Source organism: Cloeon dipterum, chromosome X (genome assembly GCF_949628265.1).
Source record: "Cloeon dipterum chromosome X, ieCloDipt1.1, whole genome shotgun sequence".
Lineage (NCBI taxonomy): Eukaryota > Metazoa > Arthropoda > Insecta > Ephemeroptera > Baetidae > Cloeon > Cloeon dipterum.
Genome location: NC_088790.1, coordinates 9,155,671 through 9,169,872, shown reverse-complemented (window position 1 = coordinate 9,169,872; position 14,202 = coordinate 9,155,671). Strand labels below are relative to the sequence as shown.

The 14,202-nt window shown below is 43.5% G+C and overlaps 3 protein-coding genes across 7 annotated transcripts; 2 read left to right on the top strand and 1 right to left on the bottom strand.

Moving 5' to 3' along the window:
• The first annotated feature begins 258 nt into the window (after positions 1-258).
• Positions 259-3,148, top strand: LOC135946784 (uncharacterized). Its single transcript, XM_065495150.1, has 8 exons — positions 259-477; positions 534-739; positions 805-1,001; positions 1,068-1,209; positions 1,263-1,467; positions 1,918-2,165; positions 2,278-2,520; positions 2,575-3,148. Exons 1-7 carry the CDS (start codon positions 407-409, stop codon positions 2,409-2,411), a joined length of 1,203 nt encoding a protein of 400 aa, XP_065351222.1. The 5' UTR covers positions 259-406; the 3' UTR covers positions 2,412-2,520; positions 2,575-3,148.
• Positions 3,149-7,253: 4,105 nt separating this feature from the next.
• On the top strand, positions 7,254-12,648 carry LOC135945980 (DNA-(apurinic or apyrimidinic site) endonuclease 2-like). Of its 4 annotated transcripts, none has more exons than XM_065493946.1 (7): positions 7,263-7,368; positions 10,502-10,628; positions 10,780-10,863; positions 10,926-11,110; positions 11,245-11,451; positions 11,553-11,887; positions 12,157-12,648. In XM_065493946.1, the coding sequence occupies exons 2-7, from the start codon at positions 10,508-10,510 to the stop codon at positions 12,566-12,568; spliced, it is 1,344 nt and encodes a 447-aa protein (XP_065350018.1). In that variant the 5' UTR covers positions 7,263-7,368; positions 10,502-10,507; the 3' UTR covers positions 12,569-12,648. The 4 variants fall into 4 exon arrangements, with proteins under 4 accessions (XP_065350020.1, XP_065350018.1, XP_065350016.1 ...); XM_065493947.1 differs by lacking the exon at positions 7,263-7,368 and adding an exon at positions 10,241-10,363; XM_065493948.1 differs by lacking the exons at positions 10,502-10,628; positions 10,780-10,863; positions 10,926-11,110; ... (1 more) ...; positions 11,553-11,887; positions 12,157-12,648 and adding exons at positions 8,852-9,000; positions 9,061-9,495; positions 9,607-9,765; positions 9,923-10,384 and having other exon boundaries at positions 7,254-7,368.
• Positions 12,649-12,874: 226 nt separating this feature from the next.
• On the bottom strand, positions 12,875-13,943 carry LOC135945981 (cytochrome c oxidase assembly factor 7 homolog). Of its 2 annotated transcripts, XM_065493950.1 has the most exons (3): positions 13,805-13,943; positions 13,606-13,735; positions 12,875-13,545 (listed from the first exon to the last, which is right to left on the bottom strand). In XM_065493950.1, exons 2-3 carry the CDS (start codon positions 13,703-13,705, stop codon positions 12,989-12,991), a joined length of 657 nt encoding a protein of 218 aa, XP_065350022.1. In that variant the 5' UTR covers positions 13,706-13,735; positions 13,805-13,943; the 3' UTR covers positions 12,875-12,988. The 2 variants fall into 2 exon arrangements, with proteins under 2 accessions (XP_065350022.1, XP_065350021.1); XM_065493949.1 differs by lacking the exon at positions 13,805-13,943 and having other exon boundaries at positions 13,606-13,780.
• Between the last annotated feature and the right edge of the window lie 259 nt (positions 13,944-14,202).

Sequence of the window (14,202 nt, the reverse complement as noted above, 5' to 3'; positions counted from 1 at the left end):
GAGAAATAATGGGACGTACGTGTATTTTAGGGCTTCAAAGCCTACGTGTTAAAATTAGGGTACCAGTTGGAGCCGAAACATGTCGCGAATAATTATTGAGTGACTGGTTAAAATGCTCAAATAGCTGAACAGGCTGGGAGGCGCACCGGCGCTGACTCGCCACTTGCTGGTTTCACCTTTCCAGCGGCTTTACAGACAAATGTCTGGCGTTCCAATAAAAGGCCTCGGTGCGGGGAGGCGAAAAGATGACCACATTAGGTCAAAGCTGGAAGATTTAAAACAATTTCACTTTCAATCTACTAGGACAAGTCCGATTATTTTTGCATCATCAGCAGCCTAAATTGCCTCATATAAATTTTTCTTAGGAAGTTGAGACTTTTTAAATATTGAAAGCCAGAGATGCAACATGGACAAAGTTGAAAAAGACAAAGATATATCGTTTGGATACTTCCAAAACCAAAGTAAAAACCCAGCAAGGTCAGATTTTTTTAAAATAATAATTGAAAATGCCGATTACCTCACCCTTCTTTCAGAACTTGGGTGCTAGTTATTCATCACGAGTTTAAGAATACCGATGATGTGAGAGAAGGTAACCAGGATGATGTCTCCAAACTATGCTCAACATTCACGAGAAGAAAATGTCGATTCAAAGATTTAAAGTCTATTACAAAAGAAGAAATCTTAAGCCTTCTAGGAAATCGCGACAATTTATTTTCACTCTTTACTGTGAATGGAGAGGGTAACGCTATTCAGTAATTGCTGTCTTGCGCAGTTAAATAACATATTATTTTAATTAATCTGCAGAAGCCGAGACACCAGAAATGTTTATTTTGTTCATCCTTTCGCACGGTGCTTCAAGCGGAACTATCTTCACAGACCATCTAGCGAAGAAACCAAACGATCCTAATCAACCTTTCGAGGAGTACCACACTAATGATGTGTGGAATCGACTCAAGGTGATTCCTCAGTTGCAAGACTGCATCAAACTTATCTTTTTCGGAGTGAGTATAATGGTTAAACATGATTTATTTATATGAAAATAAAAATAATTTTTACGAATTTTGTAGCCATGCCGCGGCACAAGTGATGAAATCCGCCTGCCGGCAAGCAAAGAAATCCTCGAGAAGAATCCAGTGGATGATAAATCAATGTGGTTCTCTATTCAACCCAACTGTGAAAATTTAATTATTTTCTATTCCACAGTTGAAGGTACTAACGTTTATAGCAACCAATTAAATATTGAAATAGGACCAATTGCGCAGCTGTGAGGGCTCAGAGGAACAGATTGGGAACCTGGCTTGTGACGGGGTTTTGCGAAGAGCTTGACAGCATAACGAAGGACGTGGATTTAATTATCTTCCTTACTGGGGTGAAGTGGCGAATATGCGAGAAAGCTACCATGAATGGAGCGTTTGGCCAAACTCCGCAGCTTCAGTTCTCGAGCCACAAGAAGTTTACCGTTTCAAGGTTATAGGGAAAACATAAATATGAAATATCGATATTAACTGATTTTAAAATGGATACTCTATCCCAAAGGCAAATTAATAAGAATGGAAGGCTAATTGGTATATTAATTATTAAAAAAATAGCATCACACGCTCTCGTGCCGTACAACGGCTGTTTCGGCCCTGGAAGCCTCGTTTAGTTTTTAACCTAAAAAACGCTGCAGATAATGCTGAATCAGCGATCGTAGAAAACGTCGGTCTACACTCATTTCAGATTGAGCAAACAAAAAGAGAAACGAGCAACAAAATTGACAGCCCCTCAACTCCAATTAGCCTTCCATTTTTATTGATTTGTCTATGGTAGTAGTCACTTTTAAATCAATCAATAATTTATTTACTCCAAACTCCAAATAGATTTTATAATTCTTATAGAAATGAAATATATATGTATTTCTATAATGAAACATTACAGTTTTCCAATGGTAGAAAAAACAGACGCCAAATCAAAAACTGATCCTGAACTGCTGGTCAAAAAGGAACAAAATCGCTATTACTTATGGAGATCCACCAACAAACTTCCATATAGAAGAGGACGCGCTTTGATTTTCCACGATGATAAGCACGTATTTTTAGCAAAAGAAATGCAGATCAGCTTCCAAAATTTAGATTTCGAAACAAGATTGTACAGTGTGCAACGTTTGATTAAAGTAGTGCAAGAAGGTAAAATAAATTTTATAGCATTAAAATTACTTAAAATCTTATAATATCTTAAAATAATAAAATATTAAAATATATTAGTGTATTTTTCAACAAGAACTCTTTTGCATTTCAGTAACTTCAGTCCACAATTCAGGACTCTCTGAAGACGGAGCCATTGTTATTTGCGTTTTAGCAAGGTTGCTTAATAACCCTGAGCTGGGATTGACCATCATATATCACAAGAGACAAAAAAGTTGCTGCGAATGAGATAACTCATTCATTTATTGGAACCAAGTCCAGCGATCTAGCTGGAAAGCCTAAATTGTTCTTCTTTCTGGACGGCGGCTACAGAGACGACGGTCCTTTGATTGGATTGGTATGATTGTGCACAAGAGAAAAAGTTGTGGAAATATGCTAATAATATTTTTAGACTCCAGCTGCCTTTACGTTGGAAGGAAACAATCACGGGGAAATATTTACATTTTTCGGATCTGCTAAGTCTGAGAAGAATAGCATCTTTAGTGGATTGATAGAAGAGCTGCGGAATCCAGAGCTGAAAAGTAACCTTAGTTTGCAAGAGGCGATTGTGAACCTTTTGCATCAAAACAAAGAACCAGACGGTGAAATACATTTCCAGGTGGTTAGCACGTTTTGCCATCTGCTTACCTTTCAACCTTGCAGAAATGTCTACATAGAGCCTACCTTCACAACGAAAGTGAAAGAAGCAGAAACGACATCATTCGAGGAATTAGTGATGAAAATAAAAGATGCGGCGACGAAACCTTATGATCGATCTATAAACCGCTCTTGGTTACTTCGATCAGGTGCCGGAATGGGAAAATCTGCGGCGACAAACGAGCTGGCCAAAAGACTGCGGGAAAAACTGCCAGACACATTTCTCGTCATTCATTTTTCTTTCAAAACATACTGCCAGTACTTTCGTGAATTAAAAGCCGATTCCTGTGGAGAGTTTAAGCCTGGGCCAGATTGGTACATCAAATTTCTCGAAAGACTCGGTGACAAGCCAAGGATCAACAATAAAGAGCAAGATAAGTGAGCACGATGTTTTCGTCCTCGCAGACGGCTTTGACGAAATATGTCCGGAGTACGAAAATATCGCTTCCAAACTTTTGCATCAGTTAAACAAAGCGAACGTACCTTTATGGATTACGACCAGGATTCACGGAGAGCAAAGCATTAGGAAGAAGATTGACATGCTCGAACTATTGGATATGTATCCACTGACCCGGGAGGAGCAAATTAAGCTCTTGAGAATGTTTCTTTTCAAAGATAGTGAGGAGTGCGCTGAATTGTTGGATAAGTTCAACGGCGATGGAAAAAGCGATTTCACAGGAACGCCAATGCAACTCAAGTTGGTTGCTGAAATTGGAGATCAAGTGCATACGTTCGACGGTGGTCTGCATTCCCTGTACCATCACTTCGTCATGAGCAAGATTGAGTTTTATTTGGAGGGTTACTGCGGAACGAACAAGTCACACAAGAAATACGAATCATCTATGTCAGAGGCAATGGATCTCATGATTGAACTGACAGTATCATCATACTTCCCTAACGACCAAAAGTTATCTAGAGAAATTATCCGCAAGCAGCACGAAATCAACCACATTGGCATTTTAAGAGTTTCCATCAATCCAGAAAGTAAGAAACTCGAATCTGTCACATTTGAGCATGAAACGTACGCAGAGTTTCTTCTGAGCGTCTTGTTTCTATCAAAATGTGGTCACAATTTGAGTAAATCAGAAGATCCATTATGCCAGTATATAGACAATTTTCAGCTAAGTGACATATTACTGCAACGAAAATTCGACCAGGTTAGGGCTTTCATCGACAGTTACTTTTTGGGAGCGTCTAGAGAGGCAAAGGTTGAAGCAACCAAAATAGAAGCAATCACGAGCTTTGAGTTGCAGCAGCGCAAGATTGATTTGATGTCCTATATCTGCAAAGAGGGCCACGCCAGCTTGTTCAAGCTCTTCTTTGAGTCCAAGTTAAAGAATAATTTTGGTGATATTAAGGACCTATTAAACACTCCGTTCGAATACGATTTTCGAAATAATACGTACAAATACTACCCCCTGTACGCTGCCTGCATTTCCAATGAAAATCTTGCTCTGCTTCTACTGAAATTGGGAGCCCGGCTGGATTTACTTCAACCACATAACTGCCGCATAGAAGAAGATAGCACGATTTTACATTTAGCAGCGGATAGAAATCTATTTAAAATTGTCGAAATAGTTGCAAATGCTTATCCTAAAATGATTTACATGGAGGACAAAATTCAAAGAATCCCAGCTGACTATTCTGCAAGACGAGGACACTTAGAATGTCTCAAGATTCTAGTAAACATGACAGCTAACGAAGAAAGAAAACTAGAAATGAGGAGGCGACTGTTAAAGATAGCTTCACGGAGCGGACAAACAAAGACGGTTCTGTATTTGATGGGAGAAAATTTAGATGTAAAAAGAGATAAGGATGGAGACTCACCATTATTCCACGCTGCAAGTAAGGGGAAAGTTGATCTCATGAGGACACTTCTATCAAAAATACCAAACGCGACGAATAAGACTCACCTCTGCCTCGATGGATGGACTGCTGCTCATGGTGCCTGCCTTTTAAATCAACCGAGAGCTCTAGAAATTTTACACGAAAATGGTGCAAACTTAAATGCTAAATCATTCAAAATAAAAAAGAGTCTCACCCCTTTGCACATTTCTGCAAGTCACGGCAGCATAGATTGCCTCAAATTTCTACTTGCTCAGGGAGTGGAGGTCAATGCAAGAGACGAAAAGCTAGAGACACCGTTTCATTACGCAGCAGGAAATGGAAATTTACAAATCCTAAAATTTTTAGAAGAAAACGATGCTAATATCTGTGCAGAGAGCGTGAAGTACTGGGATGAGGAGGAGCCCTCCCTCAAGCTGACCCCTCTGGATAAAGCAGCAATGCACGCTCAACTTGACTGCTTGGAATATCTTTTAAACCGTCCTTACACCAACGAAATGAAGAGGCAAGCAATGTGGTACGCTTTGGCGCGCGGGGTTGATATTGAAGACAAATTAATGGATATTCTTAAACTTTTCCTAAATAATGGTTTTAGTGTTGATGTAGACCTGATGAATGGACAAACTCCAATTATTGTTCTTGCGACAAGGTCTCGCGAGTGGTGTACAATATCTCCTCCGCCCGTAGATTTGGAGTCATTTCTCGATGCAAATTACGATATCGATGCACCATTTTACCCAAAACCAGCGGAGATGGCGTTTACTTCTCCAAGGGAACAGGAGCTGAACCCTTACATTCAGTGCATTGAATATCTTATCAACAATGATGCAAATGTGAATCTAGTGTCGGATAAAGGAAGTGCCTTGCACATCGCAGCAGCAAACGGCGACGTGATACTGCTCGAGTTGCTGCTACATCACCGAGCTTGGCCCTCAATCACGTGCGCGAAAATCACCTCAGACCCTTAGTATGTATGCAACATGCACGACAAGCAGAAAATCCTTTCGCTGCTCCGCGCCCAACGCTCGATTCGGGACATTATGGCCCTCACCAAATGCTCCAGGGCAACCGTCTTCCGCATAAAAGCTATTGGTGATACTGCCCCGACCCCAAGGAAGCCCCGAACTGCAAAATCGACGCCCGTCCGCACTCCAGCATTGATGAGGGCCATTCGCATGAAGATTTAACGAAATCCGCTGATTTCCATTAGAAAAATCGCACGCTCGTACGCAGCGGGCCGCGAAACGGTCCGAAAAATAGTGAAAAATGTTCTGAAGTACGTGTCGAGGGCCAGGACCAAGAGATATTTGATTACGACCAAACAGAAGGAAGCGAGAGTGGAAAGAAGTAGGAAGCTGCTATCTGATTTGAAGAAAGGCACGAAACGCCGTGTTATTTTTTACTCAGATGAAAAGATGTTCACTGTCGATGCAGTTTCCAATAGCCGAACTGACAGGTATCTGAGCAAGTCACCTGCATCTGAGGTACCAGAAAATATCCGATTTTCGTTGAAAACTAAGCATCCTGCTGGTGTTATGGTCTTTGGACTTGTCGCATCTGATGGCAAGAAGATGAATCCAGTGTTCATAAAACAAGGGCTTAAAGTGAACACTGAGGTCTACTTAGACATTTTGAAAAAGCAAGTTCTGCCTTGGGTGAAGTCAACATATGGGTCGGACACAAAAATCACATTCCAAAAAGATGTTGCGCCGGCCCATACGTCCAAAAAGACTCAAGATTGGCTAAACCAGCACCTGCCGGGCTTCTGGTCCAAGACGATGTGGCCTGCTAGCTCACCAGATCTGAACCCCCTCGACTTTAGTGTTTGGGCAAAAGTCGAGGCGGATGCTTGCAAGAAGCCTCACCCCAATATTGAAGCCCTGAAGACCTCCATCAAGAAGGCATGGCGTGCAATGGATGAAGAGTACCTTCAAAGGGTTTGCAGCCGAGTCCGACCCCGTCTGGAGGCCGTGATTGAGAAAAATGGAGCCCATATCGAATAAATGTGTAACCAAACGTGTAATAAAGCTGTGATGTAAATGACGTCCGCCTAACTTTAGTAGTTTTTGTTAAGCAGCCATTTTAAAAAAAACATGGTAGAGTCTCAAAATATAAGTGGTCATACTGTATGATTGTCATTTGTATTAAGTATGATATGTAATATTTTTTACTTCGTTGATGTTGCCGCGGCATAGCTGGGCCCAGCAATTCCCGATCCCAGCATATTATGTACTTGACTAGAAACGCTAGAAACACTCGTCTATTCGCGACTTGTAAAAGTTGTAAAGTAAAAGTAAACAAGTTGTAAACGGAGGCGTGTCGTGAGCGGTCGTGAGCTAGTTGTTAGCTACCGATCGCTTAAAAAGTACCGGTATAAACTTAAATTAAAGTTAAAAAGTTTGTCTAGCGCGTCTAGTATGTAAGGGAAAATTATCAAAGAGCAGATAATTAACAGAAAATAAATATATTTAAATACAAAATTGATGGTGATATTTTTAAATACGTTTTCCCATTCAAATATTCAACTTTTTAACCGATCTCTTTAGTCTTAAGTCTAACCGAAATGTTGATAATATTTTCGTGCTTTGTGTTTGCTCTGTCTGAGCAGCTGCTAGCTTTGAAAGAGTGACAGCCACGACCATGACATGATAAAGATGCTTGTTATTGTTTTGTTCGGGTCCGATGAACTCTGAACTCGAAGCAGGTTAGTAGAGAGAGAAATCTTGAAGTGGGAAATTCTGTGGGCAAATTCGCGTCCGAATGTGATGCTTGATGGCGGACGTCGTGATAGTTGTTGTGGCCGCTGCGGCGGCGGTGTTGTTGTTGCTGGTGGTGCTTTTATTGGCGCGGCTGGCGTGGACGGTGGCGGCTGGCGGGCCACCGGGGGCCGGTCCTGGGTCCGTAGACGGCGTGCTAGTGGTGCTGGGCTCAGGCGGGCACACGGCCGAGATGCTGCGGTTGCTAGAGCGGCTGGACGACGGTGTCTTCGGCCGGCGCACCTTCGTGGTGGCCGCCACGGACAATGGCTCGGTGGCAAAAGTGGCGGCTGCAGTGCCAGGCGCCAAGGTGCGGTGCGTGCCGCGGCTGCGGGCGCCGCTGCAGTCGTGGTGGTCGGCGCTGCTGGGGGCGCCGCAGGCTGTGCTCGCTTCGTGGCGAGAGGTGCGACGGGCGCGGCCGCGCCTCGTGCTGGCAAACGGGCCCGGAACCTGCGTGCCCATTCTCCTGGCCGCTTTACTGCTTGGCAGCTCCCGGCTCGTCTTCGTCGAGTCCATTTGCCGCGTGCGCTCGCTTTCGCTCAGCGGCCGCATCCTCTACCCGCTCCTCCGCAGGCACCACTTCTTCGTCCAGTGGCCCGAGCTCGCGCTGCGCTACCCCAGGGCCACCTACGTCGGCCGCCTCGTCTGACCCCCGCAGGTACGCTCCAAAATAAAGAAATTTCAGGCACCACTGCCTGGATTTAATTTGTTAGAATTTTTGTATTTAGGATTTAAAATAAAAAGCAAGAATAATTAAATTAAACTAGCAAACATTTTAACATAATTTCCTGATTATATATTTTTCTGGTTAAAAAATTGATCGGAAAATTGAAGTTAACCAAACAAATCAATTTGGAAAAGGACGGTGGGAAGAACTAGGGCCTTCTGGGATGGGTTTAGAATTGGCAAGACATTTATTTCATCTAATTATAATTAAGGAAGGTAGACTCAAGAACCGACATTTGGATCTTTTGCAAAATTTATCGAAAAATTAGACGGCGTGTCAATTACTTTTTGCTTGATTTCGTTATCTCACGTCGTGATTAATCTTACGGTATGCGAATATTTAGGAAATATTCCCTTCAATAATGAAATAAATCGTGATTTTAAATTACAGAGACAGAGACAATTGATGCTCGCAGTTTGTTTAGCATGCAAACTTGAGCGCCAATTTTCTACAAAATTGAAGCGACAAACGGATTTTTTTTAACTTTTTCCTAATTTTTAGATAGCATTCTAAGTAAATAATGTAAAAAGAGTTTTCACAAATAATCTGCAAAGCTTTAATATAATTTCAATTCCACCTGCAATGCAATCAGGGTCATCAGGGAAGGGTCTTGCACATGATGATTTCCAGAATTTTTCTCCTTTGGTGTAAAAAGATTGGGGTTTATGTATCTTCTCAATTGAGCCCTTACCTTCTCTGTCCAGGGTCAGCATTGGCGGCACTGTTCGACGCATGGACAGCCGCTGAGGCGACGCCGGTTGGCGCTGACCTTGCCCAACAATTTTTCCTGTACAGCCAGGCCCGCGTTAACTTTTTAAACAAGAACCTCGACCTAGCCGCTGAATACTGTCAGGTACTAAATTAAATAAAAAGATTTTTTATGATAATCCTCGATTTTTTTTCTTTATTTTAGCATGCGAAAGAGGCGGCGACGGAGGCTGTTAACACGGGAAAGTTCAGCGAGGCTGGCGAAGCGCGCAGTCTGTACGCTCAGGTCGGGCTGCTGGAGGCGCTGATCTGCGTGGAGCGTGGTAACCTGGGGGGCGCCCTGACTGCCGTTGACATGGTGCTGCTCATGGGCGCGCCGGACGAGGTGACGGCGAGGGCGGCCGACCTCCTGGCTGAGCGACTGTCTTCAGACGACGCTGAGGAGCTGCAGGAGCCGTGGCAGGACGGGTTAAGCTACATGCGCGGATGGGAGCAGTGCAAGGCAGTACCTGAGGCCGAGTGTCCCTCGGTGCACGCCTTCTGGCGTGACCACATGTGCAAAGAAACACCTATTAAGCTGACCAACACTATTGAACACTTCCCGGCCAGGAAAAAGTGGACGCTCCGCTACTTGCTCAAGGTGATTTTGCCCTTACTTGATTTAAATTTTTCTACAGTGCATAGTTTAAGTCAGTAACTTATTAAAGATTGATGAATAAATGAGAATATGTCTATAAAAGAGATATTTTAGGTTGCAGGGCGGCGGACAGTGCCTGTTGAGCTGGGCAGAGACTACACGCACGCGCACTGGACGCAGCAGCTAATGCCTCTGGGTGAATTTGTGCGCGGGCACCTGCTGCACGAATCACCCATCACCGGCTACCTCGCGCAGCACTCGCTCTTCCTCCAGGTCAGTAAAAAAACTCCCATTCCTTTACCGACTGTCCCTTTGCATATCTAAAATTATACGCAGCAGTGATTTAAAGTTGCTTGATTCAGGAGTTCTTACAAACTTAATGTTTTATTTAATTTAAAATTGAAATTAATTCTGTCTTGTTTGTTGGCAGATTCCGCGGCTGATGGACGACCTTCTGGTGCCGGACTACTGCTCAGAGGCGCCAGACATGAACGTGTGGCTGGGCCCAGCAGGCACTGTCTCACCGCTGCACCACGATCCCAAGCACAACCTTCTGGCGCAGATCCGTGGCTACAAACGGGTGCTACTGTTCCCTGCTGGTATTGACGGCCTCTACCCATATCCTGGCGAGTGCCTTATGGCCAATACATCGCAGGTCGACCCCGAGAGCCCCGACCCAGACCGTTTTCCGCTCTTTCCCGCTACTCAAGGCCTATCATGCCTGCTCGCACCTGGTGACGTCCTCTACATCCCACCCAAGTGGTGGCACCACGTCCGCTCCCTCACGCCCAGCCTCTCTGTCAGCTATTGGTGGAAACCAGACGACTGAAACTGCGTCGATTTTAAATGGAAACCTATAAATGAAAATAAAGTCTGCTCTTTTTTCATCAAACCGCTTTTACTTTTTAGGAAATCAAAATTTGATATTTTTTGTTTGTCACTTAGTAGGATTAATTGAGGCTTTATTAATAAATTATTTTATCGTTTGTATCCTTGGTTTTGTTTCCAGTAAAAAATGTTGAGGATCGCGACTTGGAACATCAACGGGCTCAGGTCGTTTACTCAAAGTCAGCTGAAAGAAGCTCTAGACCAAATTGACGCAGATATTATCTGTTTGCAAGAAACCAAGCTAACGGGTACTATAACTCAATTTATTAATTTAATTTTTCAGTTAGTTATTTTTGCTATAATTCATATTTAAAAATATCCATGCATGATATTTGCTTCATAAATTTTCAAACAAATTAGATCAAAATAAAATATTTTGTAATCAAACATATTTTCTAGGTGATGTGATAGATGAGCAGATAGTGACATTTGATGGATACAACTCGTTCTTTAGCTTCTCCCGCGTACGATCAGGTTACTCAGGTGAAACTAGGCATACATTTTTGTAATCAAAATAATTCATCGCAAAATTTTGGTCCTCGCAGGCGTCGCAACTCTGTGTAGGAGCAATTTGGTGCCAGTGAAAGCTGAGGAGGGGCTGAGTGAAGTTCTGGCACCGGAAAAGGGCCAAGATCTTGTTGGATGCTATGGATCAACCAAATTGTCCCCTGATAGACTGAAACAGCTGGACTCAGAAGGCAGAGCCGTTCTCACCCAGTTTGTGTTGAGTGTAGGTATTTTACCCATTTACTCAAAAACATCAGAAAGCTCTTCAAACTATTTAAGTTTGAAAATGGAAGATTGTAATTGTTTTGATCAAATTTGGAAGTTGAACAAATTCAGTAGATTTGTGTGGCTTTGCAGGATGGGAAACCCTTAACAGTAATCAACGTGTACTGCCCACGGGCCGACCCAGACCGCTATGAGGAGAGGCTTGCGTTCAAACTCGACTTCTACCACCTACTCGAGGCCAGAGCACATGCACTGGTTGGGGCTGGCGGGCATGTCGTTGTGTTGGGCGACCTCAACACCTCTCACAAGCCCATCGACCACTGCGATCCTGGTGACTTGGTAATTAATGCCGCCTTCATTTTTCTTTTCGAACGTTTTTCTTGGTTGAATATAAAAGATATATTCCATTAAATGTTCCTTTCTCTGTTACCAATTTGCAGGAGGAATTCCAGAACAACCTGGGCAGATTGTGGATGGACCGAGTGGTGACGAGTTGTGCGGCGTACGAGGGTCGGCTGCAGCTGGTGGACGCCTTCCGACAGGTGCACCCTGACATGCGTGAGGCGTTCACGTGCTGGAACACACAAAAAAGGGCGCGTGCCACCAACTATGGCACCAGGATCGACTACATCCTTCTGTCTGCTGCTCTGTCCTACTCCCTAGTCGCTACCGACATTATGGCGCACGTGCTTGGAAGCGACCATTGTCCGGTGCGCGCCCAACTTGAAGTCCAGCTCGCGTCTGACCCGGTGCCCCTGCCCTCCCTCTGCTCCAGGTGCTGATCAGTTGCTTAACATTTAAAAATGCAATATTAAAACAAAAATAGATTGTCAAAACAAGTTTTTATTGTTAGAAAATCAAAGATACTAATGCGGATTTATTTGAAAAGATACTGGTCAACTGTTTTCCGTTGTACTGCTAAAATTCATCCTGCGGATTTTAGAATTTAAATTAATAAGTTGGCGTCTACTTTTGTAAAACTTACAATAATTTATTAGAGTAAATAAGAACCTTTTTTGAACTTGAAATCGACTTTTGCTTCAGGTTCCTGGTAGTGGGCAAGCAGCAGAAGCTGTCGGCATTTTTCGCGCCGCAGACCAAGCTAAGCAGTGAGGAGCTCAAGAAGCCGTGCGCGCAGGCGAAAAACGTGGCACCAAAGCAGATGAGCTTGACGGCGTTCATTCAAAAGAGACCGCGCCTGCAGACTGAGTCTGCGGCGCCGGAGTTGGTCGCAGCCCCCAGGAATGCGGGGGTAGCGGACGCGTGGCGAGCGATGCTGAGTGGGCCACGGCCACCACCGTTGTGCTCAGGCCATAAGGAGCCCAGTGTGCAACGCACGGTCAAGAAGCCAGGTCCTAACTTCAACAGACTCTTTTACGCGTGCGCCAGGGGCGAGGGTCACAAGGATAACCCTGAAAGCCGATGCAACTTTTTCCAGTGGGCACCCAAAAAGTGAATAAAAACAATGGCCATGTTATATAGCCGATAAAAATAATTGTATGCTACAAGAATTAAAAGTTATATTTTCATAAGAAAGATGTTGAAGCAATTTAATTTAACCTGTCAATTCCCAAACTATAATATTAAAATCAATTTAAATCTGAAAACATTAATTTGTAATAGAAAATGTTTGAGAAATTCGATGAATGATAATTTTTTCACCTTGTGACTAATTTTTTAGGATGGGTACACATAATAAATTTTTTTTTCAATACCAAAAGTTGACTTTTTTGAGTTGCAGTTTGAGACATAAACAGAGGAGTTAAAACAATCACTAAGCCTTTTTATTCACGATCAACATAGCGGCATCCAGCCAGAGTCATTGGTTTTTCTCATAATCAGTCTCTATAGGGCAACAAAAATTGAACTATGTCGATCAGACAGGCTTTATGCCCTCTTGGAAGGATATGCCCTTCTGCATCTTGGCCTGCTCCTGCAGCTCGAGGGCGCGCTTCTTATAGAGCTCGGCCTTTTCGTCGCTCTTCTCACCGCCGTCGCCCTTGCGGTACATCTGGCTGAGGTTGGCACACGCGTACATGTTGCCGAGGTTGCAGGCGCGCTCTGAGTACTTTCTCGCCTCAGGCATGTTGCGCTCGTGCAGGTGCATGCCACTGAGGTAGAAGCACGCGTGGCTGTTGTCACCATTGCAGCCGCGAGACAGATAATCCAACCCCTTTTCCCGTGCAGTTTCCTTTGCTTTGTCGTTGACGTGCATCAGTCCAGCGTTCAGGCAAGACTCGGACACACCCAGGCCACACGCCTTCTCGAAGAAGGCCAGCGCCCCATTCGGGTCCGACGCCTTGAATGCGTAAGTCCCGCTCTTGTGGCAGCTGCGCCCGAAGTCACGGTCCTTGCAGTTTGTCTCATATACCTTGCGCGCCTTGGACTCATCCTTCTTGATCGCCTCCAGATAGTCGCCCAGTAGGTGGCAAACTGTCCAGAAGATTATTTTCTGTGTCAAGCAGTTTAAACAAACTTTTTATTCGACCCTACCGTCGGCCTTCTTCTCAGAGTAGCACCCAAACCTGTACTCAATTCCAAGCTTCTCTACAAATTCCTTAACGTCCTCCTCTTTTTTCATGTCCATGGCCATTTCAACAGCAAGTATGTAGCACCAGTTTGTCTGCAAAATTGAATGATCACGAATATCAATCAGATTAAATATGCGGGAGATAATTGAGAAATAAAATACCTGAGAAACAATGGAAACAGAAATTTGGGAAATTTGTGTGGTGTACTTTGTTCACTCTGTTGCAGCTGGTGGTGACGGCCTGGCGGGGATGGAGGTGGGAGTGGGAGGTTGTACAAAAGGAGGCGTGGCTTGATTATAATGAAAGAAATGAATGACGGAAATATTGAAGAATGAATTTTTACCGATCAATCATCGCTTTGGGAAAAGATTTAGATTAGATAAAATTTATATTATATTTTTTTGAATCGATATTTACAGTGTAACTCATTAAAACATGTCACATTAAACCTAATTACACTAAAATAATATATACACCAAACATAATTATCATAATTATTCTAGTACAAATAAGTGATCGCACGTATATTACGTTCATTGACCACATTTTTGGTTTTAAT